Source organism: Harpia harpyja, chromosome 9 (genome assembly GCF_026419915.1).
Source record: "Harpia harpyja isolate bHarHar1 chromosome 9, bHarHar1 primary haplotype, whole genome shotgun sequence".
Classification (NCBI taxonomy): Eukaryota; Metazoa; Chordata; class Aves; order Accipitriformes; family Accipitridae; genus Harpia; species Harpia harpyja.
In genome coordinates this window covers 7,554,587-7,580,493 of record NC_068948.1, presented here as the reverse complement: position 1 = coordinate 7,580,493, position 25,907 = coordinate 7,554,587, and the positions used below count along the sequence as shown (strand labels likewise).

The window sequence follows — 25,907 nt, the reverse complement described above, 5'->3', positions numbered from 1 at the left end:
CAGTGGCTCCATTTAAGGTCAGGACTGGGCTTTCAGTCCTTGTCAGAGCTATATCATATGTGTACCTGTCTCCAGCTCAGCTGGATCTGTTTTGTTGCTGTGGACTTGCCTAGTGATCACTGGACATGACCTGTGGATTGACTTCCCAGCTTGACCTTGGACCTGCTGCATCATCGTGACCTTTTCTGGTGATTTGGACTCCTGGTTGACCCCAGTCCCATCCTCAGGCCTGTCTTGTTCACCTCAGTCAGGTACTGTGGGACTAAGCCCTGGCTGGTGAGGCCCCTGCCCTGCCTGCTATGTTACCATGTTTGGCTCCTTGTCCTTTAAGCAGCAGTTGTTCCTTGCTGCTCCCTGGCAGCCCATCCCTCAACCTTTTCTAGCTTCCAGAGAAAAAACACAGCTTGAGATGATGGATTTTTTAAAAAATACACTTAAGCATAACAACATACTGTGTGTTTTTAACTCAACGCAGAAGCCTGTGCTTTGAGCCCATTGACACAGCTGTGTGAGAGTACTATTATACCCCCTAGCTGTCCAAAACTTATTTTTCTTTTAATAGCTTGTCTTGTTTTTCCTGGGTAGACTCACTATATGCACCCTATTATCCATACAAAAACTTCACTATTACAGCCTCTTACTGACAGTGTCTTTGTGGATTTTTTTCTGAAAATGTGAAGATCTTAATGTCTCGGTTTCTACCTATGACACACAGACAACCCTCCCTTCTGCCACTCCACAATGCAGCTGTCTCAGACATTCTCTTAGAAGAGGAGAGGCTGCAAAGCTGCATATGAGATTTTTTCAGTTCCAGTTTACTCTATGCATGAATCATTCTAACTTCTTTAGTTCCACGACTGAAGCCAGACTGAAGCCTTAGTACATGCCTGAAGTCAAGAATGGTTTTAGCTATTGCCTTCTGTAGGGATAGTCCTTAATGCAGACTTTTGTGCTTTCCTAAACTGGAACCCAACTGATTAAAATTAATTTTTGAAAAGCCAATCATGGTGGAAGGTGTTTTAAAATGGAAGCTGTTTAAGAAGATAATTAAAAGAATAATTGCTATAATGAAAATTTAACATGTCTGGAAATGACCAAAATTATCACAGCTGTCTTCCATGAGCTTAACTTTCTTCTTTTCTGTTAGTAAAAGCCAAGATGTCAAGAGATTTTCCAGCTTTACCATAGAGTGGTGCATTTTTAGATTTGTGGCTAGACTGAGTGATCTTCAGCCAGCATCTGAGCCCACAGCCTTACATTCTAGTTTCTCTTGATTACCACTGCATCATATCTTCTACAAAGTCATCTTTTTTTCAGTCAGTGCTGGATAGCACTTTCTGAAATACTTGTTAACAGCAACAAAGCAAAAAGAAAATTAAGTTGCTATGTCATGAGGGCATCACACAATGTTACGTAAGATGGCTCCCTCTTAGTTACTAGTTTTACGTCAGTTTTGGCATACGCTCAAATGAAATGTCGAAAAGACTAGTTAAGGAGTGAAGAATATATGCTGTTTGCCTTCATTAATATTCAGCCATGGTTTTTAGCTTCATTATGACATACTCTTGTGAATGGCAAACAGCAAAACCCAGTTGCTGTGTCCACTGTGCCATAAAAACTTGCATGGCTCTTCCTTATTAATAGGCTTGGAAGATCTTTTTGATGACATAAAAACTTTCTTCTCTAAGCCAAGGTGCTAGGAGAGTTGAAAACAAACCTAACTTGTCCTCATTGCATAACACATTCACTGTCATTATGAGAATGAACAGGAAATTAATTTCACTGAGTTTGGGGCATATAACAAACAGCAGTGCTAGTCCAGCAATACATCAAAACAGGATAAACAGGTTTAGATGAAACAAGACTTTATAAATGAAAAATTTGGATTTTATCAATTTCTTTCAAACCAACCAATTTGATATAAACAAGCACAAGCCTTAACTATTACATTTTAAATATTAGTATTATTTGAGGGTTAAAACTTAGATAACATTAATTCCACTCTTTAAACAGCCTATGGCATAGGTTTAACTATCAGTGAATACGCATCTTAAAGTAGATGTAAATTAACTACAGTAGAACGGCATTCATTTTCAACAATTCTGGTTTTATTACTTTTCTCACACATCAAAGCCATTATACTAGCATAAGGAAACCGTGAAACAACGTGTTTCATTAAAAATCTTTTATATATCCTACTAATTTCTGTGTATTCACAAAACTACATGCTCATTTTTCAAATTCTGGTCAGAGTAAAGGTGACATTCAAATACATAGGCCTGAAAACCTGAGGCATAATGAATTGGGAGTAGAAGCTGACTGTCAGTGGAAGGCTAGTATCTTCAGAAGTGCTGAGAGTTGTACATCTAGTTTGCTTAAATCCCTTAAAAACCTATCTGATTTCAATGAGATGGCTTCTAGCAAATATTCCAGATTTGGTCTTATGTAAAATGTATGGTTTTCATAGAATAAATCAGTAATTCACATTTGACTTTGTGTGACAGGAGATTTAACCTGTAACTCTTTATACATTTTACATAAACAAGACTTGGCCTTGCACTAGGTTAGAATGATGACTTCGAAAGGAAAGCAGAGCTAAAGACACTTGTTACAATGATGACTGTTTTCTTGCACCTTTTCAAAACACTAGCAAAAGACTTTTGAAAGAGCAAATAAATCAGTTTCAGAACTATCAGTGCTGAAAACTTATCCTTTTTCAGAATTACTGCTTTCAAAAAAATTTGCCTAAGGAGGCTTCACGAGAAATCTGAATTATTTTATTAACACTGAAGGATTTACTTGAGAGTAGTCCAAAACTAAACATAAGAAGCCTCCAGCATAACATCTTTCCAACTTCCTGACTTCTTTCAGTAACAGCTGTCAAGTGCCATGAACCAGCCATGTTTAGTTTTTAGGCTGGCAAAAGATATGTATTAAACATATATAAAATCTGCCAGTCTGGGATACAGGTTGTATAAGACTGAAGAGAAAGCAATTACCTGAATTACGGTATATGTGCGGGATAGAAATGTGGTGAACTACTCTGAATCTCTGGAGGCTTTTGCTGCAGAGGTAGTAGAAATAACTGGATACAATAATTACAACAATACAATAATTCACACCATCCATCACAGCACCAAATAAAAAATTAAATAAAAGTAATATATCAAATTATGTAAACATAGTGTGATGTGCACTGAGGGCATAATCCATTCATTTCAATTAAGGAAGGACTTTTTATTATCTCTGATGGGGATAAAAGTGAATTATGTTGAAAGCAGATCTTGTTTATTTTTGTGTTATAGCTTTCCCTCATAAAAGAAAATGTGAGATAAAATAAAATATGTTAGAACAGATCAGAAACTGTTGAGTGGAAAGAGATAATGAAATCAAAAGCAAAACAAGGACAAGTGTTCAAGGAGGAAGACATTAACTATGTCAAAAGCTGCCATGAGTGCAGAATTAAGAAATGAGAGCCCTAACATTTCCCATGAAGATAACTCAGTGAATGGAGAGAAATTAGAGGTGATGCGTGATGGGAGAATAGAAAGAAGGTAGCTGATAAAGAGGATGAGAATACGCTTTTACAATGGAAAAGCTGTAATACTACTTGTGAGATGCAAGAACCAGGTGGAAATGAATTCAGTGAATAAGGTGACAGGATATTAGGACAAGGGAAGTTCTTCTCTCATTACCAGAATAGGAGGAAATTTGCAAGGAGAGTGAAGGCATGAAACCTGAGTGCTGGAAGTGGAAAAAAGACAAAGTTTTCAGCAGTATGAAAAAGACATATTATAACATACTGGAGAGGGTCCAAAGGAGGGCCACAAAGATGATCAAAGGGCTGGAGAACTTGCCCTGTGAGGACAGACTTAAGGAGTTAAGGTCTTTTCTCCCTGGAGAAGAGAAGGCTCAGGGGGGACCTCATCACCATATTCCGGTACTTAAAGGGCATCTACAAAGAGGATGGCGGCTCCCTCTTCACAAGGTGCTGCATGAAGAAGACATGGGGCAACAGATACAAGTTGCACCAGGAGAGGTTTCATCTTGATATAAGAAAGAAATTTTTTACATTGAGAACTATCATTCACTGGAACAACCTCCCCAGGGATGTGGTAGAGTCCCCGTCACTGGAGGTTTTCAAGATGCGATTGGACGGAGTGCTAGATAATCTCATCTAGGCTCCCTGTCCCACAGAAGGTTGGGCCAGATGATCTTTCAAGGTCTCTTCCAACCTGCGCTGTTCTATGATTCTGTGAACAGCTTTACTAGGATTTACTGACTTTACAATGGTGCAGGCCCCCTATGGAATTCAGATGCTCAACTATGTAAACAGATTCCAAAGAGTCATCTATCCCATCAGATTCAATAGGCAGTAACTGGAGTACTTTGATGGAGATCTGAGGAAGGAATTGAAAACTTAAGAATCGGTAACAGAAGCTTTCTCTTTATTCCCTCCATTGTCTTATGAAGCGGTACCAACCAGCACTGAATTTCCTTTCTAGATTGTGGGCAAGCCTGCACAGCTAATGCACACTAGCAGTGGTTTTCACTGCCAGCTGCCAACCACTGGAATCACCTGTAAGTAAACATAAGTAGCAGCAGTAAAATCTTTCTAAGCAAGCTTATACAAAAGTGTCATCTTCATTATTCAACATCTCAACAAAAGGCATTGGCAACACTGAAATTGCTGGGTTTATAAAACTGAGATTTAGAGATGAGCTATCTTTATTTGAATGCAGTAATTGCATGGTATTTTAAAAAGGCATTTTTTTTATTTTACTAAAATGCATAGTCCACATTTTTCTTACATGCTGTTATGGGAAGATGACACTTAGCTTTTCTAATAGTCAAACGTGGCTTTGCAGAACAGAACATTGTTAACAATTAAAAATAGTGATTAGAAAAAACTAGAGGGAAGAATTTTAGAATATTTTAAAATGTGGCCCCTCTGTGGTATGTAATTTTATAGAGTTTCAAGGTCTCAAGTAATAGAAAAATCACACAAAGATAATACAAGTAATCTGAAATCCACTACATGCAGTTCTATTTTAACTCAGCAATTCACACCAAATTCTTTCACCACATTAAGAATGAATTCAGGAAAATAAATATCCAAGGAGGAATATGGATTTAATTGTTATTGCTGTTACATTGCTAAAATAAAACAGCTGTGATCACACACTCAGATAAAGCCATTGTTCAACAAATATTTTTATTAAACATCTCCGTAGTGAAGATGAGTCCAGCTCCCCAAGAGCAGAGCAGACTGCTTCCTGGACCACCCATTGCTCCCTAGGTAAAACAATTCATCCAGCTGTTGGTGGGGGGTGGAGGAACTTGATCAGACACACTGGACACTATGGCAGTTATGGAGCAACTCATGTTTGCTCACTGACACATTAAACTGTAACAACTGTATTTTAACATTCAAGTAAATAGACCACAATCTTTTTTTAAATCATTAATTTGACCACTAGCTAATGACAGCAACAGTCTTTCTTAAATGGCACCTTCCCAACAATAACAATGACCTGCACAGCCCACAGGAGAGAAGTCTCAGAAAACTAAGGTCAGCTGATTACAGGAGGAAAGGGGTGAAAAGCAGGCACATAGGAAGGTCAGAGGTACAACAGGAGCAGTCAGGAAAATAAATTGGCCATGGTCATACAGCAAATAAACTGTGTGTCAGAGTTGTGAATAAAATCCAGAAGTCCTGATTCCTTGTCTCTCTGCTCTACTGCCCTAGTTTTAACCAGATCCTCTCTCAAAATGATTTTCTAATATAGACAGTCCAAAAGACTGAAACATTTTTCCTATCTACAAAACAAATGTGGCAAAAGGTATATAAAGGTTTCCTTCACACAGTCACTCCACCATTTATGTCATGACCAGAAAGGCTTTGTTAATAAATATTATACACTTCTTCCAGGTCAGCAATCAGAATGTCTGAGTCTGCAGAACTTGTCATTCATCTGTTTAAGAATTGGTGTCAGGGTATTTTCAAGAATTAGTCAAACTTAAATCTGAGTCACCTTTTACAGGGGTGTTTCCTTCAAGTTCTGCCATCAGTCTGTGTTTGCCAGATGTTGGGGGTATTAGAGGAGTTGTAAATCAGAAGACCTTTTCAAGCACAACATTTATAAATATCCAATATTGGTCGAGACTTAAATCACTTTTCTGCTTCAGTAAAATAATAAAAATCTCATATTCAGACCAGATAGAAAATAGCCAAGGAAAGTATGAAGGTTCATACTCATGAGATTTTCTATGTAAAAGAGCTACATAATCTACAGGAGTACATATGACAAAGACTTAAAATTGTGAAATTGTTTCTAATTTCTAATTGTAAACATGCACTGTTTACCACGGGATGTCCAGTGTAGTTTTTCCAAATGGCTTTTCAGCAAACCAATTAAGCAGCTGGTCTTATCTAAGACTTAAGTGCCAAACGAAAAACAGATTTAGGATGGGCTCCAAATTACTGAAGTCAAGCCATTTCAAAGTGTATTAATCAGGTTTCCTAATAACACATCAGTCACTGAATACAAGTGCTCAGTTTTAATTTAAGGCTTTATCAGCCACTTGGAACATGGAGCCCATGGGTGAAGTCTTCAGTGGTGCAAATCAGAGCAGTTTTTCTTGTAATCCACAATTATACAAGTTCAGAACTGGTCTAAATATTTAAGATGCCTATTTTAAATTACCTGATTGTATTTGCATTTCGGTGAGATATCTGTATACTTATTAATCATACACAGAGTTTCTTAGTCTAGAAAGTTTGCTTCATAAAATGTAGGTTTTTCTTCCCCTTTGGTAAGTATTGTCTTCCATGGTAGAGGCTTCCCTCTAGTGGACACTTTCTCTGATGTTTTATTTGTAAGGTTTTAGTAATCTAATGGAACAGTTGTACAGTACCTCCAATATCATGTATTTGCTTTCTGATTTAAAATAATTAAAAGGAAATGCCTGACAGGACTTAATTAGTGCCTATACAACGTTTCCTGAGGACCTTTAAAATTATTGCAGCAGTCTCAAGACCAGTTACTTCAAATTACAGTGTAAAACTGTTTAACAAACTTAGGCATGTAAACAGCAAAATCATGTCCTGAAAAAACTAATTATTGATTCAGTAGTTCAGGAAATAGATACAAGGACAAGAGCAGTGTTGTTCTGTATTGACTGGCTGCTGATTTTACCAAGCTATCAGTACTGATCTAATTAATCTCCAGTCTGTTTGTGGGGGATACACTTACTGGCTCTTTCAGTATCCTGTTATTTAGAGAAGGGCAATAGATTGATAGCTGACTTGCTGGGTGCACTGGCTTCTTCAAAACATTTAACTTTAAAAAGATGCACTTGGGGCTCCTATATGGAACAAATAATTAAACTTTTTTGTTCTTTCCTATGGAAGTATGATCACATAATTTACAACTGAGAAACCATCTAAGGATGCCAACTGGCTACATTCTATTTTCATTATTAGGCATTGACAAAGGGCTGTCTTAGCATGAACTTTCAGCCGCGAATTTTTCTTTCTTCAGAATGTAACATTAAAAGCATCCATAGTAGCAGTAACTCTCATAATGCAAATCTCAGCCCACTAATTGAGACCACTAACACATTTATTTTGATTTTCAAGTACTTGCCGGGTGATAGTGGTATGTGGTTACTATTATGGTTCTATGGAATTTACTGAGAATCCTAAATTCATTCAAACAAATATGATCTGGGAAGTAGTTTTCTGAGTTTCAGACAGAGTAAGCAGAGGCTTCTTGAAACAGCTTAAAGTTTAATGAAAGTGTATGTTTTTCCCAACACTAAACTTTTCTATTCCAAGTCTCCCAGAGTGCCAAAATCTATTTTTTTCCCCACATGGGCTGTTGACCTGACTATTTCTCATTAAACCTTTAATAAAATTTTGGAGGCCACATGGTAGCCTGTCTGACATTTTCCATCTGTGGGGATTTTAGTAGAATACACTTATTTTCCCAGTTCAATTAGAGGAATCTCATTCCAGCTGAACAGATGCCTACATCACGAAGCAATGTCACAACAGTCTCTTTTTTTGTCAGTTTCCCTAAAGAGAAATCAGTACTTGTTAAGAAAATTTAATAATAATATAACTATATAATACATGCATATATATGCATGCATCCCTTATGAATGAAATTCTTCCGCTCTTTCTAACATGGACTCCAGTCAAAAAGTCACTGCTCATTTGTAGCTCAGACAAGACTCCCAATGCAGCAAAAACTCAGAAATAAAGTCACTGGGGGGGATTTTCTGCAATCCTTTTATGAAACAGAATTAAACAGGACTTTAGAACTGGGCCCGGTTCAAATAAGATCAAACAGTATGATGTGCCTAAAGGAGACACAGAGATTTGCAAGGTCCAGTGTATAATCTATAAAAATGTCAGTAATGTGGAATCAAACTTGTCTCAAGTAAAGACTTCAGGGATTTATAAAAGTAATTTACATAACAGAGGTGTTCTTCTAATAGACAGAACCAAAGAATACATATTACACTTGAGAATATTTTAAGGTGGCCTGTTCAGAGAGAAGGCTGCCTAGTATGTGTGATCTGCAGTCAAGGCTTCCCTATACAGAGATTAAGCATGCCAAAAATTACACAATATAGAGAAGAACAGAGCATTTAAAAGAAGGGTAGAGCTAAATTCAGTGCTACAGATCATATCAGATATGCACACAAGATTTATTTCTTCACTGTAATTTCAGTAACTGTGCTCAGTTAGACTGCTGGAAATTGTAAACTGAGATAGTGCCAATAATTAACCCCTTCATTAGAAAGAGGTTTAAAACAAGTACTCTCACCCATACTGTTGATTTTAGCAAAACTACACTAAATTCTGTTTAAATGTGGAAAACTACATGAGAATCAACAAACAAGTGTGAAATCTATAAGTGTCTTTTTTCCCTGAAAATAATTAGAAAAAAATAAATTCTTTAAATCCTAGAACTAGTCATATAAAGCTGCAGGTGTGATACATGGGCAATCGATATGAGCAATATTGCAGCACTTAGTATTCTATCATGGCATCATCCTCTCAGGGCTCTCTAGAGCACCAACCTCCTTTCGGGACAGCTAAATTACACTAGGTTGAAAAGCTCAGGAGAGCGGAAACATACAAACTAGTCCAGGATTCCTCCCCTTTTCTTTCTCTCACTTCTCCACAAACACTTACAAAGGCAATGTATGTTTGCATGAGCTCCTGAGCAGTGCTGCTGTTTACCTTCATTTTGGCACCTGAGAATAAGGAAGGGAGAGTATCTCTGCTCAAGCAATAGCCATCACTGTTTACATGTATGTTTTTTGTTAATGTTTCCTTTCAAAGGAGGATTTTGTTGAGGAAATTCTCCAGGTTTTTGAACATAACTTACTACCAGCTAGAAAGGAGTGCTTTACACTAGGAATTAGAAAAGCAACGCTTTTCACAAGATAGAGAGCTCACATATATAAGGTAGGGAATATGACAGGGAATTCATAGGAGGAGGGTATTGCTAAGTGCATAAAATAGGGGCCAGGTAGCCTTAAGGCATTAATATTTCCCAAATAGTACTACTATTTAACATATGACTGAAAGTTGTGGATATGCCTATTAATCCACTTGGAAGAACATTTCTGCATTATCCCAAGTGTTATCAGACACGACCTGAAGAGCATCTGTAAGACTACAAAGAAATGAGAAAAATTTTCTTTCATTAATGTGCCCTCTCCCCAAGAAAACACTGAACTAGTTGAATTAATAAAATGTACCCAATCTGGTAAGAACATTCTGTAACATGTTGTATGCAAGCTGGCTTTAGCTCTTTTTGTTAGTAGGATTAATTTTTAGAAATCTAAGACTTTCATGTTAATCCCAGATAATAGTGCAGTTTGGTACACTAAAATAATCAGATTACAGTGAATGTCAGCATGATTTGATTTTAAATTACGTGAAGCATGTTACTGGAACTATCACCCCCTCATTTTATGAAAGGATGACCTGCAAGAATGTCAGACAGGGTTCACTATGTCTCAACAGCTGCAGACCTCTGCTTCAAGTAATTTTTAAAAATATAGTTTTGTTTATTCAAATACTGACTTTTTGGGTGCAAGTTAGCACAAGAATTTTAAAAAGATGTGGGCTTTATCACAACAATGGATGTGCAAATATTATGTAAGAAACTGGTATATAAAATTACCTTCTATACATATACCACTGAGTTACCACCTGCTACAACTAAATATCTGATTTGCAGTTTCAGTTAAAAAAATACTATCCTACCTAGACCTTCCAACTAATTGATTAATGAACTTCCTTTTTGCATCTCCCTCGTTCCCCATATCTTTACTCTGATTGGTTGCAGCAGGGCTCATGCTTATTTTATTTCTGGTTAATCTGATTAAGTAAGAACCTGGGATTGTGATGTCAGGGCATTAGCAGAAGGAAGTAATGCTTCCTGTAGGAAGGATGACAATTTTGACCTTTTAGAAGCAGGTCATGATCTGACTGCAAGACGAAAATAGAGCAAGACAAATAATACCAACTCATTCTCCGATAGGATAGTTCAAGTAAGATTATGGCTCGTGGACTGCAGGTAAGAAAGCATAATGCACTCATATTTGGTTATTTGATTGAAGGAAGCTTTGGGTGTGGGGGAAGAGGTTAGCTTCAGCAAAAATAGTAGAACATTAGACATACTGACTAATGAAAGGCCTTGTTTCTTATATTTACTCAGGAGAAAAACTGGCTTTCAGAACAGAGGCATCTTAACAGACCTAATTTTTTACAAACTTAGGACATTATTTATTTGATTTTAATATACCTATATTCATATTCTTTCATTCTGTGCTGATGAAACAATACTTATTTATGAATCTCTTTATTGTACAAAATTGATGTGGTTAATTTTGTTGGCTTTTTCCCCCCTTAAATTCAGAAGCCTACATCAGTAAATGAGCAACAGATGAGACTGAATCTAAATTAAACAACTAATTTCTCAAGTTATAAGCTCATGATTTAAAAATTTAATGACTTTGTGTGATAGTTTAGTAGACTGCTTTATTATAATGGGATGCTGCTGTATTATTTAGCATGTGCCACAAAACAAATGCTTTTTATGAGCCTGTAAGGTATATGCAGCATGTTGCTATGGTGATGTGGTGCTCAAACTGATGCAATCCTTAAGGTTCTGTTCATGAACCTTTCAGCAGACCATAAAAAATGTTTCACACATAGCAACAAACAAGATATTAATGTAGCAGATATTGTTTGCACAAAATAGTCTCAATGAGCATAGTCGTTAACCAAATAAAGGTACTAAACTGCACTGTTGGAGTAGCTATAAGCAGTGATCACTACGCACACCTGTATGCTTCAAGATTAGCTTTATTCAATAGTTACAGTAACATGGACAAAGCCCATCCCTCACTTGAGCTGAACAAGTTGTGATGCCTCTCATCAAATGCAGCAAGAAGCTAAATTCTGAACTTTAACTTGCTGTGCAGATGAAAGCCCAATTTATAGCTGCAAAAGCAAATTGTAAGGCTGAAGTCCATTAAATATGGCAATCAGTATCATGATTGGGCAAAAGAAAAACTGCTCAAATCGCAGGTAGGGTAGTTATTGCATTTAAGCTGCAGTTATGCATAATGCAACAGAGGTGGGGATCTTGCAAAAAAACCCCAAACACCAAAACCCAACAATAAAACAACCAACCCACCCTACAGCACTTTTGAAACTGTTTGTCATGTCAGTGACTATACTTAAAGGTGCTTTTTCTGTACTCCAAATGAAAATGATGCTTGTGTGTTCCAGTAGTCTCAAAAACTGTCTTTTAACTTTGGCCAATGCTTATAATTAGGTCCTATCATCACTGCTTCTTGTTGACAGAATCCCATATCCTGTGTGTGTATTTTGTCTGTCACCACTAGCAACCTCACACAGGCAGAAATTAGCCCATTTCAAACTGGCCAACTGGGTTAATATAACACGCAAACAACAATAAGCAGTTCTGCACTGCATTAAAGCCTGCTCATAGATGCTAGTGTCTAGCCTGATCTACAGCTGATACCAGTGTAACTGCCAGTATCTCTTCCAAGATTAATAAAGCACAAACAAACTTAATTTAAAAACAATCCTTCACCTAAGCTTTCACTTTGCTGACTTCAGCCACGAAGAAAATAGTAACTAAACCAGGCAAAATAGTCCTCCTGACACTCCAAACAGTGCTCAACTGCAAGACTATTTTGTAAGTCTAACTTGGAACATCAAGGCCTATCAATTTTGAGTACTTGCAGAATACAGTTAGTTCAGCCAGGATGAGATTCTATACGCATTGCCTTGTACTACGATAATCTGTTCTTTGAAATTCTTGTTCACGCCTGTCTCTCTAGTTTTAACTTTAAATGAAGTAGGCTTTCATGGCCAATTTAAAATAAACAGCAGTAATTGGTTATCTCATTTTTGTGGCTGCTGTGAGTTTTACAAGTAATAACCTACTCCTGTTCCCTACAGTCCATTTTTCATTTCTTCCTAAGCACTCGTTTCTCCTATGCCAAAAAAGGAGAATTAAAAACAATTCATCTGCCTAAAGAGTTTGCAGGTGTTAACTTGTTTGTTAGCAATACTTTATGCTGTTACTGCCTAGTTCATAGCTCTGTGCTATCTACTAGCAAACCACTGTACTGAGCTCTGTTGTATGCAACTGGTGTATAGTTAACCTGTTTTGCACTAGTGAAGCTCTGAGCCAGCTTTGTATTTTTCTTTCAATTAGTTCTGTAATTTTTTAACAATAACAGGGCAATATTAGATGTGACAATCTCACTAATTCGAGTTTTTTCTTAACTTATTTCTAATACTTACATATTAGCCCTCTTATTCCCAATTGTTTCTACATCATTATATTTCTTTCTTGCCTGCTTTTGTACCACCACTTCATAAATGAACAAAGACCAAAGCATCCATTATGGTCTTGAAGGGTGGTAGAATCCAAAACCACAATCTGTTTGGGGCCAAAAGACTAGTCAGAAGAGAAGCCCAAATGGAGAACTTCTAGGCATCCAGACACCTCTGGGTGCAACAGCCTGGAGCCAGCATATTGAAGAGAGAACTGTAATTCTAAACCCTGGTGGCAAAAGGATTAAGGCCCTGATCTGTGGGAAGTAGCTATGGCCTCTCCCCAGCCATGCTGAGGAGCAATCTGCTAGCAGGGCAAACAGCACAACAAGCTGAACTGCAGCGCAGCAGGTCTCTGGTTCCCACCTATGGGCACTTCTCTTCCCACTACCATCTCAAAGCTTCTCCTTTGGGGTAAGTCATCTCCCCTGTCCTCTGAGACAGCTGATGGTTGGTATGTGCTTAACTCTTGTCAAAAGTTCAGCTGTGAATTCACACTTAGGAGACAGAATTTTCTCTTTTACACAATGGAAAATGATGGTCGATGCAGTGCAGCATCCCAAAGTCACCTGCTGACTAGAGATCAAGCTGTAATCCCAATCTACTTGCCTTAAATTTTAATTTTTGCTTGTCTACCACATGAACAATCTACTGTGCTCTGCAGAAGGGGGAATGGAGAATACAAGAGGGAGTTTTGTTCTTTTGGGTTTTTCATGAGTTGATGATGGTTGGGAATTTCTTTTATAACGACTGGGGCAAAGTAGTTATCTATCCATTCACATCTCAGACAAGCACACTAGCTCCTGAATTATCAGACAGATTGTAAATTGTATTGTTCTATCAGAAAGTTCAAAAACTTTCAGATATATTTTTATTTTGACACATTATTTAGGGGTGTGTGGGCAGAGGAGTCTTTCTCCACACTATCAGAGACTGGAAGGTATGGCTCTGTTTTTACTCTTAGAGCTATTTCGCTTTCATTTGCAGATAAGAGATGAAGAAAATGGCTATGACAAAAATCTATTTTGCATTCCTAAGCATTACGAAGAAGATTTAGAAAGAGTCTTCATTCCTCATGGACTCATCCTGGACAGGTATGAGGGTAAACAACAAAGAGTAGTGACAGTGATGCCAATGATCCATTTCCCTCCAAATGAAAAGACTGAGGCCCTATCCTGCATAGTCCATGAGAAACATGGAAACCCTGCAGCTGTAACACTTGTGTTCTGGAGTTTTACAGAGAGGATTCCTCTACAATGCCAGTTAAGTTTCCATGTTATCTCAAATATCTTTAAACTTCCCTATCCTGCCTTGTTTAGATATATAGATTAAATCAACAGTATGTCAAGTGGAGTAGGCATCATCTTGTGAACTGCAAATATGTAACTAACTTTCCTGTGTCTTAATGTGGCCACAATTTACTGGTTACAAAAACCTAACAACAAGATCAAAATTTAATATATGGACAAACAAATATGATATACAAAACAATTTAAAGGATTTGTTTGGTTGGTTTTTTTTGTTCCTTCCAGGACAGAACGTTTGGCTAGAGATATCATGCAAGATATGGGAAGCCATCACATTGTTGCTCTCTGTGTCCTTAAAGGAGGCTATAAGTTCTTTGCTGATTTGCTGGACCGTATAAAAGCACTGAATCAAAATGGTGATAAATCTGTGCCTATTACTGTGGATTTTGTTAGAATAAAAAGCTACTGTGTAAGCAACTCTCTTTTCTTTGGAAAATCAACTCTCCCCATAGGTTGACATTCTGAATACTGGTAGTTTACATGAAAACTCCACAAAAATTGAGTTTATGCATATATCCTGTTCAGAGCAATTCAATTTATTACACACTGAAAAGCAACTGACTTACCAATCTGCCCCAACAATCAGATGGATATTGTATATTCACTGGAATGAACCTATAGCAGAACACTTAACACAACAAAGCCAGGGTCAGGTCTCCTATGTCCTCCTCTCCAGCCCAAAGCTTCCATACAGGTTCTACTCTGTCTTTACCATGGCACCCTTTGGTGGGAGGGAGTATGGAGAGGAGCTTAGCATCACAGACTTGCTTATTGTCTTTCTCTGCATTATTTTTTTATTCTGTATAGATAGTAATGGAGAGACTTGTTTTCATAATCTGTGTGTTGGGGAACAGGTAACTTTTGCCTGAACCAATCATAGTTGGTCCAAACCAATTACTGTAAAGCAGTGACTTATGCTATTTTTTTCTGGTTTATCTTCTCCCCTCTTTGAAGGCTACAGCTCTGTGCACTGATCAAAATTTACCCCATGCTAAATACAACAGTTTACAATATCCTATAAATTTTTCATGGAATTCTAAAACCAGTCTGGGGTAACAAAAATAGCTGAAAGCAATGGTATCTATTCCATGAATATGGATGTACTCTTGTTCCATGCAAACATCTGTCTGCACTGACACTTCACTCTCTCCTCTTGCTCTCAGCTACTTAAAAGCTGTTTTACTGAAGGAGTGCTGTGTAAAGTTGCAAGTGTCATTTGATAGGCAAAAAGCAAGAGCAGCACAGCGTTCATACACATACAAGATAACACTTTTGAGCATGTTTTATGTAACTTCCCTCTCTTCTTTCTCCTTCTAGAATGATTCACCTACAGAAGAAATCAGTATTGTTGGTGAGGAACTGTCTACGCTAAGTGGGAAGGTATGAATTAGCATCTTCAGCTTTTAAGGGGCAAGGACAGTTCTTGTGTATCTTCCAGGAAGTCCATCTTTATTAAGATTTTGATACTACATATTTACAGTCACTTAACTCTGGTTTAAAATGCCATGCTTTGAAACAGTGAGTAATTCCCACTGATCCCAGTGGAAACTTAATGGGATCAGTACTGAATGCTTCTAAAGATCCTATTCTACATTTTATCCCACAGCCCCCAGAAATGAACTATCTTAAACTGACTCATGCAGTATGGTTCTAGAATGCTATTGCTATACATAGAATAATATATAAAACGTGACATAGGTGGCTTTCTCACAGTATTTTATGCTTCCATAAATACTTACAGAAAGACTCTTCAGAAGGCACTAAAATAATGTAAGCAGTTAAGTGACAAGCTCCTTTGAAAATCAATTGCAATCTACCTGTAACTGAAGCTTGTAGTGCAAACTTTTCCTGGCTGTATAATTCACTGGATGTTGCCATGTAAATATTTTCTTTTCTTTCTCTCCCTACATGATCTTTTCCAGAATGTGTTAGTAGTAGAGGTAAGTAAAGATTGGAGTGTGGGGGGAGGGAACAACATGGACTTTTTTCTCCCCATTTTGCAAGTTAATACCTTTTGCATACAAAACAATTAATTATGTTACTGTGCTGCCACGGTTGCTGACTGGTTTTTATGCTTTAAATTAATCCACTGACTGTTTTTTTTTCTTTCAGACTCGGAGGATAATATAATTTTTTATCTCTTTCAGGACATTATTCAGACTGGTAGAACAATGAAAGCGCTACTTTCAAAACTAAAAGACAATGAACCAAAGATGGTAAAAGTTGTAAGGTATAATGATATGGCCATTTACTAATGTATTGTTATGAGAAGATACAAAAAAATCATTTAGGTGAATAGTCAGTGTATGCTGGTGGGTGTCTGTTTGTTTTTGTTTGAAGTTTGGAGGAAGAGGAAGTAAAAGCAGGAAGCAATCCTTATCCAGCTGGTGAAAAACTAAGTATTTATTAAACTGGGAAATTTACATATGCACTACCACCTTCATTGTTAAAGTGAATAAAAAAGGTTTCCTGGCTCTTTTTGCATAGTCCTTAAAGTCTGATGGATTCCCTTTTTCTTACCTCCTTATGTTTGAGGGAAATTCAGCTCTTTCCATAGGTTTCATAACACCTTCTCGGTTGCCTCAATACTAGAATGACAACACTCAGAATTTTTCTTAATATCCTCAGTCATACACGTTTTCAGAGTCTAAGAGTTTGTCAGCACTTGCAAGATGACTTCAAGTAGCATTCTAGATCTGCTTTTAGATGATCTCTAAAAGGAATTTTTTTTTTATATCTCTGTCAAGTAATCACGATGCTTTGAAAGAACCCTTCTTATGTACCAGCTGTGCTCCTCCTAGTGACTGTCCAGGAAGTTCTCAGTTTCTTCAGAAGCACACAGGAAAAGCAAGAATGGATATGATTTTGTGGAAGAAATCGTAGTGGTGTTGCACAGCTTGTGCTCTTCTCTCTCCCTCCCTGCTAAAATCTTTACATGCCACTTGAACTTGTTTACCTGTCTGTGCTATTCTAGTTTGCTGATACATTGCTACATGAAAAGATAATGATTTGGGATACAGAATTGAAGAGAACTAAATGTAAAACAACAGAGTCATTTGGACCTTCAGAATGAACCTAGATCAGAGCCTTTGCTTCTTCCTCAATTATAAGGCTACTTCTTTCTGTTACAATAATCTCATTGTTTTAATTTAACTGCATGATTGTAGAAGCTTATGGGGAGGGGCAGGAGAAGTGAAGTATACATATACAGCTCAGAGCAAGACATATTCTAAAAAAACATAACCACCTCTGCTCTGCATTACAGCCTGCTCATTAAAAGGACACATCGAAGTCCAGGTTACAGACCAGACTGTAAGTATTGCGTTTTTCTGGTTGTCCAAAATACGATCTCATAATTTCACTTCATGCAGTAAGTCTGACAACTAGCATGTAAGTTCCAGGAAGGCCAAGAGAAATGGGGAGGAAAAAAAAATTTTTTAAACTGACAACCAGCTGTCGCATGCTGAAACCTCACGACGCCTTTTTTCTTTTTTTCTTTTTTCTTTTTTTTTTTTTTTTTCCCCCAGCTGGTCTGAGTGCAGGTTTGGCAATTTGTTAGCAGATACCAGAAACAGAATCAACCTTAACTTTGTATTGTTTGGCTTTGACCCTAAAAGGCATTTGTTTTGAGTCTGCATTAAACTTGCCTTGTTTTCAAACTGAAAATCCCTACTGAGTTGCAGTGCATCTACTATTACACTTCTGTAAAATCTCACTCCTTGTCTCTCTCTCCCAGGACTACTTCCTAAGTAGGTTTTAAATAATTATTTTGTTCTTAAAATGCATTCTCTTAACATTTTAATTGTATTACTAACTGTTGGGGATAGTATAGATTCTAACCTTTGTCATCAATTTACGGCTCTCATTCTTAAAGAAGCATGCTAAATACCTTAAAAAGCAAGATGATGCATTTTTTAGGTATTACACTTAAATAGCTGAAGCATGCGTTGAACACAAACTGTGTACTTAAAAGCTATTTACACCACCCAAGTATAAAAAGAATTGTATTTTCTTACAGATATAGGCTTTGAAATTCCAGATAAATTTGTTGTTGGATATGCTCTTGATTATAATGAATACTTCAGAGATCTAAATGTAAGTACATACATGTGTGCCTCGACTGTTACATAGATGACTGTTACCACAGGTAAACAGCAAGAATATTAGCTTATACTACGAGCTTCTCAACAATTAACAAAACTTCAAATCTGACTAGAAACTTCCACCAAAAGGGCAAAACCATTATTAATGTGCCAAGCTGATAATTCAATGTAAATGCGTAAGAACTTGTTTACGCCTCACCTTTTTATGAATCTACTCCACAAGTCTCATGGCCCAGCTGTGTTGTAAGATATTTTGAATCCTCCAGGATGGTTGGCAGCATGCAATCTGCTGGCCCCATCTGAAAAGAAAGTAACTTGTAATTTGGCTTTAATTTGATGTTTGTCTGTCTTAGTGAAATCCTATGTTGCTCTCTTCTAGCCAAGTCTTTAACATGGTTGTGTGTGGACTGTGTGTGAAGGTTTTTCCCACACTGAGTAACATGTCCATCAAGATCTCTTTTCCTTTATTCCACTGCAGTCTCCTTAGGCTGAACTGAGTAATAGACTTGGAAAGAGTGTAACTGATAAAGAGCTGATCTTTTTTTCCCTCCTCAGTTTTCAAAAGTACTTACTTAAATCTGGTTAAGTGGAAAAGTTTTCCACTTCAAAGTCTTATTAAAAAGACAAAAAAGTTCTGTTAAAAGTCATATAATGGATCTATGCTATTGCAAAACAATATGAAAAGGATACAATAATTGAACAAACCTGACCTCTTCAGAATATACAAATGTATAAATTACAGATGAGCTTGGAAGCAATATTAACATCTGAATTTTACTGCAAATAGTAAACTTGCAACCAAACTCACAAAGATTACTGTTCTGGTGTGTTTTCCTTACAATGCCAGGAATACGACTGAAAATCATTCTTGCATTTTCTTTGAAGGCACAGATTGACTAAAGTTGTACTTTTTTTTTTTTTTTTAGCACATCTGCATTCTGAAAGAGAAAGCCAAAGAGAAATATAGGATCTGATAACATCAGTCTTCTGCAACAACAGCTCAGTGGCATGTACAGCTGTGTGGATGAATAATAAGTAATCTACTAATTGTGCTCTTTTCACTGGAGAACTACATTTTCTGAAGATACTACTCTATATATTTTTTCCTACAGCAATTATGTAAAACAGCTTAAAGGTGAATGAGTTCTGTTCAGGTTTCACTGAAATTTGAACGGAACTCTGGCCATAAAATGGATATTATATTTTGCTGGAATGCAGCCAGGACCTGTACATGTGTATGTAATTATGCTTGGGTTTTAATTTACTATATGAAGTAACACATTATGCATATTGTATATAAACTGCACTTATTTTTACATGTGAGCTTGTGTGTGTAAATATCTACACCAGTACTTTATGTAACAAATAGGATGAATAAGGTTAAGTCAACTCTACAAAGCACATACCACATGGAAAACACATTTGGTTCTTTAGCTTAATGCAACGAAAAAAAGTAAACATTAAGGTAATTACACTGAGATTAGTTCTTATACATTCCACGTAATTTGGGGTGTTGTGCCTTGTTTTTTGAGGGATCACGTGTTGACTGTACCATTGTGGTGTTATTCTGAATGCAGGTTAACGTTTATTACTAGCTGTTAAGACTGGATGATAAACCACTATAGCAAGAAATTGTTTCTGCTACTTGTGTGTCCCTAATGAGAACTGGAAGCTAAATTTTACTGCCCAGAAACTGCACCAAGCTTGAGGCAGTCTCTGACACCTCACTGTTTCCTACCTGGACTAAATGATTAAACAAACTCTTGAGACCTTGGGTTTTGTTGGTTTTTTGTTTTTTCCTCATTATGAATTAAGAGTACTGAGCTAGGCGTCTGTGTTCCAAGAAGGTCTGTTGATGTCCTTTAGCTTTTAAGAGTCCTGTGCTACAGGTGGCTAGGCTTTGACAGGTGTGCAATGCTGCTTTCCGGAGCCCCCCGATAGCTGGAGGCTGTGCTCTGTCATGTTGGCCGCCCCTTAAAGCGATGCTAGCGTCTGTATGAATGCACCCCTTACCTAAAGCAACGGCAACGGCTCTTACGGGAGCCCCGCGTCACCCGCCTCCCTCACCCCTCTGAGGGCGGGCCACGGACGCCTCTCGACGGGGCGTGATGCCAAACGGCTCCGTGGGTTTCTGCTTTTCCCAGTTGGAGCGAGGACTGCTGGCAGCTAACGCCGCCGTTCTCCGGGTAAACCTAGGCCGGGGAAGCTGTCGCCGACTGCTCGCCGGCCCTGGGAAGGGACCCCGGCCGCGGCGGCGGTGCCCTCACAGCCCGGAGAGCCCTCGCCTCAGCGGCCGCCTCAAGGCGCCTCACACACCCCAGCGGCAGGGGGAAAATCGCGCGCAGCCGTCCCGTGAGGGCCCCCTCGCGTGACCTGTCCATCGCCAATCAGACGGCGGAGCCCGGCGATCGCGCGTGTTGATTGGAGGGACTGGCCGTCGGTCACGTGGCGGGGCGGGGTGTGTCGGGGGGAAGGCGACGGGGAATGGGAAAGTCCGCTCTCGGGTCAGGGGTGTCAAAGATGGCGGCCGCCGAGCGGGAGGACGGGCTGGGGAGGTAGCCGTCGTCCTTGGCCCTTCTTCCGCTGCCCGTTGGTGATGCCCCCGCCCGCAGCGGCGTCCGCAGCCCCCGCTCGCCCCGCCGGCTGCGGGGAAAGCCCGGCAGGAAGGCAGCAGAGAGGAAAGCCCTTCCTGGGCCTTGCAGGAATCCGGGGCGGGGGGGGAGCGTCTACAGCGGTCCCCTCTCGGCCGGGGGCGGACAGCCGCCGCCGAGCCCTGCCCGGGTCCGCCGGCAGCAGGCCCGGGCGGAGGGGAAGGCGGTGAGCGGTGTGTCAGCGGCCGAGCCGGTGGGGCTGCCGGCGCCCGTTAAGGTTCCGCTCTGTGGAGAAACACGTCCCCGTTGCCCGCGGGGTGCCGGGGTACAGCCTGGGGGTGTCACGGCGCTCCTCTCTGTTTGCTTCTAGAGAGAGCATAAAAGAGAAAGCCAGGCTCCGCTTGAGGGAGTTCGATGTCGGAGACAGATTCTCCCACTTGCCGCTGCCCAAAGCCTCCGTCCTCCTGCCGCTGATGGTGAGGGAGGGGAAGCTGCACTTGCTGCTGACGCTCAGGTCGATGCAGGTGGGTGAGCGGGGGCCGGGGCCCGCCGTGCGCGGAGCCGGGCTCTCGGGGGACGGCAGGGAGGGAAGCCTCGGCGGGATGGCGTGCGGGCACATCCTCGCCGGGTTCTCACTCGGGGGCTTGCGCAGGTCCCATCCTTGCCACGTCTTCTAGAGCCTGCTTTTCAAACTTCAGTCCAGGCGGCGTGCCGAAGGGTACGAGCACGTATTTTTACACGCCGATGAGTCTAGGACTTGTGTGCCAGAAAAACGCTGGATATCCAGAAACCTGTGACGGTAAAAGATGATTTCCAGATCAGAAAAGGAAATTTTGATTGCTTACTATGACTTAAATAAGAAAACTGACAATGCGGTGCAGCTTTTATTAAAGTGACTTTTGAATCTGCATTTAATGTTACTCTTCTCTCTCTTTCATCTATGAAAAGAAAGGCAACAACCTAAGTTCCCCAGAAATCTTCTGCCAGCATTTTGTTTTCTTCTACAACTCTTTGTTTTCCACCCCACCCCCAGCCTGATCATCTGCCTGTATTCAGAGATTATTTACTTGTCTGTTTTTCTGTTGCTGCAAAATGGAAGGTTTTGGGGGTCTTGCTTAGATATTTTAAGACCCTAATAATTACAGTTACTTAGCTGATAAACTGATTGTAAATGGGCTTTTTCTGATCTTTGATGCGCAAGCCTATTACTATAACGTACTTAAAGGTACATTATTTAAATGTGTATTTCAGAAGTTCTTGCTCTTACCTTGAGTGTTTTAATCTCGCTGTTCTAGTTGTCGTTCTAGATTCATCCGTCAGTCTCTTATGCAAGCAAGATGATGAAAAATATAAATTTTGAAGTATTAAAGCAGACTGTATGGTATGAATTACACAGTACTGTACAAGTGATATATGTATTTCTGATAGTGTTTATAGATTAGTTGGGTATAGGCCCAACTTTTTCTTGTGTAGCTCTTGATAAGGCACATTTCTTCTGACCTGCAGAAACCTCTTAGCACCATTTCCAGCTTCTTTGACTGGAAAGATAAATCAAACATAAAGTGATACTGCAATATGAACAAGCGTCTGTGTGGATCCAGGAAGAAATGTAAAACTTGTTATGTTTAACAGTAGTACTGCTTTAAATTCTAGCTGAGAAGATCACCAGGGCAAGTGTGTTTTCCAGGAGGAAAAAGTGAAGCAATTGATAAAGATGAAATTGATACTGCTCTCCGAGAAGCTAAAGAAGAAGTGGGACTCCAGCCAGAGAAGGTGGAAGTCATCTGTAGGCTTGTGCCTGGAATTGATAAAGTAAGCAATAAACTGAGCAAGTCAGCATATCATTAGAAAATAAGCTCGGGTTATTTTCTTTTGTAAGGTTAATAGTGACCTTTTCAAACCTGTAACTGTAAATAAGCACCGCTTCTTAAAGCGTGCAGCCTGTGTTGCCAGCAAAGCAAAGGGAAGAGATTCTTGCTTCGCGTTTGGTATTTGTGAGACCACATTTGGTGTACCACGTCCAGTTATGGACACACTGGAGTACCAGAAAGACGGTGCTAAACTGGCGGGAGTGTAGTGGAGAGCCACGAAGATAGTAAGGGGGCTGGAGCACACGGATTATGAGGAGAGGCTGAGAAGTGGGTTTGCTCAGCCTGAAGAAGAGAAAGCTAGCAGGGGATCTAGTTGCTCTCTTCAAGTACCTCCTGGGTGGTTATAGAGAAGATGGTACCAGGTTCTTCTTGAGACAATGGACACAAGCAGCAATAAATGAAATTTTGATGAGATGCAAGGAAAATACTCTTTCCCATGAGGTTAGCCAAACACTGGAACAGATTTTCCTGATAGACTGTATAATCTCCATTCCTGGAGATACACAGAACTCATCCAGACAACTCCCTCAGCAGCCTGATGTAACCTCAAAAGTTTTCTCATTCGATATCCTGCTGAAAGCAGGGTTAATTCAGGCGGAAAGGGACCTCTGGAGGTTTTGTGGACTCCGATTCTGTATGGAACTCTAGCAAGGAGACTTCTCTTCTGGAGGTGTGGTCTTTGGAGTGTAAGTCACTGTAAATTAACAGGCTGCCAATTTCAGTAACAATATTCAGGGTTAATAGGATCAGTTATCCCATAGTACAGAGGGGTTACTGACTTTATTTTTGTTCTTCAGGTAACAGTTTCTCTTTATTAATATGCCTACTGTTTGTTTTTGTATCTGTTAGCCACTTACTGTTAGCAATATCCTCCCCCATTAAAAAACAAAAGAACTAGTTTTAAAATTGTATTGCAAAACGCTTTCTTAAATTATATTTTCCATACCGATAACTTTAAAGCCATGTAGTTCAAAGGCTATATGTAAAAAGGATCAATTTAGTTTTTATAACTCGTTTTAGTGTTTTCCAGCAAATGGCCTCAGTCAATAAAAAAGGTCATATGGTTTTGGACCACAAAAATTTTACCTGTCGGATTCTACTTTGTCTTCTTTGTGCGTACATTCCAAGTGATTCTGACTTGGGTGGAGTCTCTCCAGACTGGCATCAAATAGCACAAATACTGAGTTTTGCTGTTACTGCTTTCCGATGAACAGTGATGCTTTGTTGGTATGAATAAATAGAAGTAGCAACATATCTTAAAAAATTTTGGTGTCCTCTTTATGCAAGCTACTATTTCAATAGATTTTGCCTCCCTATGGAAGAAGGGATTATATTTAAAATAAAAATGTCCATAAATGAGCAGTTCCAAAAAGTGTATATATTTTGTAACTAAATATACTTTTATCATATTTCTGTATCTGTAGGCAAATATTTCTATATCCTAGGAAAATAGATAGAGAAATATGATAAAGCATAGGTGATTTGGAAAATTTGAATTAATATTGGAACTCACCCAAGTAAATAAGGAAGACTTGTGAGAGAGCATGCATGTGTTTTATTTCTGTAGCAGATTGACAAACCTTTTTAACTGCTATATGATTATACAGGATGAACAGAATATTAGTTTCTCATGTTTAACAAATATAAAAAGAAAATCTAAAATTTATTAAAATATATTTAAAATCAAATATAAATATCTTGCCATTAGAGGGACTAAATTGCATTACAGTTAAGAATATTTCATAGGTTTCTTGTACTCATTTTGTAACATCTGAAATGTCTTTATTTTAAAGAACATTCTTTTACTTGGTACAAACTTAGTGTTTGGGGGCGGGGGGTGTTGTTTTTTCTTCCTTTTAGATGAATCACTTGGTAACACCAGTTGTAGGATTTATAGAGGATACATTCCAGGCCACTCCTAATCCAGATGAAGTGAGCGATGTTTTTGTTGTGCCATTGGAGTACTTTGTCAAGCCCTTAAATTACAAGACCTTGCCTTATAAAACTTCAACTGGTTACTTAAGTCGGATGCACTGCTTTATATATGATGACCATGAACATAAAATGTCATTCAAGATATGGGGACTTACTGCACACTTTGCTGTATTTCTTGCTCTTGTAATTTTTGGAAAGAGACCTACCTTTGAAGTTGATTATGATCTTGACGACTTAATTTCATCCTCTGAGAAAAACTTCATGAATTTATATGCATCCTTATACAAAAGAAAGAAGAGTAATCTATGACAAACTGGTCTGGCAATTTATATTGAAGGCGGAAAAGGGTTTTTGTTTATTCCCTTTGTACCTATGATTTGTTTGAATGTCACACTTGAACTTGTTCTGAATTGGGACTTACTAAAATTTATTTTTAAATAATATTTTTTAAGTTGACAAACCGTAACTAGATGATTCATATAATTTTAAATCTGTTTTAGAGTTGCCACAAGTACATGGTATTTTTGATGGACTTTACGTACAGTTTTGGAAGATCTGTTTCAGTTTCTGCCTTTGTTTTGTGTGATCCAAGACACTTCCTGTGGTTTGCCTTCTGTATAATGAGATAATACTATTTTATCTGATTTTTGTCTGTTTGAATTAGAATGTGAAAACTTTTGGGGGTCTGTCTGTCTGTCTCTTACTGTGTGGCATACTACGTATGGACAACATAATGCATACAGTCTCATGTGGTATCTTTAAGCACTTACAAAATACACAATAAAAATATAAAAGGTGGCAAGTGCTTTCACAATCTTCTTTTGTTTTGGTTGGGCTTGTGGAGGGAAGAGGGAGGTTTAATGAGTTCTATTGCTCTTGCTTAACTTAACATTTCTCACGAGGAAATTCTGTAGGCTATGGAAAACTTTAGTATACAGGCAACAGTACTGAACTTTGCTCCTCAGCATCTTGTTAGCATCACTCACTGAGCTCCTATAGGGAGTCATCTTAAGGAAAGAAAAGTAGAGTTTGAGTATTCATGAGGACTAAAATGCTTATCTAGAGTTGAACCTTTACCAGTCAGCCTGGCTATGTCGGATACACGGTGTTCTTTGTGCTATGAATCCTTGTTTCCTTCTGTGAACTAGAAGCTTATTTGTAGTGGTCATGATCTTACTGCCAAATGGTTAAGTTTT

The 25,907-nt window shown here is 38.7% G+C and overlaps 2 protein-coding genes across 2 annotated transcripts; both read left to right on the top strand.

Moving 5' to 3' along the window:
• The first annotated feature begins 10,445 nt into the window (after window positions 1-10,445).
• On the top strand, window positions 10,446-19,687 carry LOC128145741 (hypoxanthine-guanine phosphoribosyltransferase-like). The gene is made up of 9 exons (XM_052796341.1): window positions 10,446-10,604; window positions 13,892-13,998; window positions 14,437-14,620; window positions 15,529-15,591; window positions 16,134-16,151; window positions 16,359-16,441; window positions 17,477-17,523; window positions 18,230-18,306; window positions 19,241-19,687. The coding sequence occupies exons 1-9, from the start codon at window positions 10,587-10,589 to the stop codon at window positions 19,286-19,288; spliced, it is 645 nt and encodes a 214-aa protein (XP_052652301.1). The 5' UTR covers window positions 10,446-10,586; the 3' UTR covers window positions 19,289-19,687.
• Window positions 19,688-20,775: 1,088 nt separating this feature from the next.
• Window positions 20,776-25,509, top strand: NUDT7 (nudix hydrolase 7). Its single transcript, XM_052796340.1, has 4 exons — window positions 20,776-20,869; window positions 21,276-21,429; window positions 22,559-22,717; window positions 24,637-25,509. The coding sequence occupies exons 1-4, from the start codon at window positions 20,799-20,801 to the stop codon at window positions 25,018-25,020; spliced, it is 768 nt and encodes a 255-aa protein (XP_052652300.1). The 5' UTR covers window positions 20,776-20,798; the 3' UTR covers window positions 25,021-25,509.
• The last annotated feature ends 398 nt before the right edge of the window (window positions 25,510-25,907 follow it).

Excerpts from the sequence above, each read along its gene's own strand:
- LOC128145741 (XM_052796341.1), top strand. Across the intron at positions 14,621-15,528 it reads TTAGAATAAAAAGCTACTGT|AATGATTCACCTACAGAAGA; the intron begins GTAAGCAACTCT and ends TTCTCCTTCTAG. Across the intron at positions 18,307-19,240 it reads AATACTTCAGAGATCTAAAT|CACATCTGCATTCTGAAAGA; the intron begins GTAAGTACATAC and ends TTTTTTTTTTAG.
- NUDT7 (XM_052796340.1), top strand. The coding sequence starts at position 20,799 with ATGGGAAAGTCCGCTCTCGGGTCAGGGGTGTCAAAGATGGCGGCCGCC. Across the intron at positions 21,430-22,558 it reads TGACGCTCAGGTCGATGCAG|CTGAGAAGATCACCAGGGCA; the intron begins GTGGGTGAGCGG and ends TTTAAATTCTAG. Across the intron at positions 22,718-24,636 it reads TTGTGCCTGGAATTGATAAA|ATGAATCACTTGGTAACACC; the intron begins GTAAGCAATAAA and ends TCTTCCTTTTAG.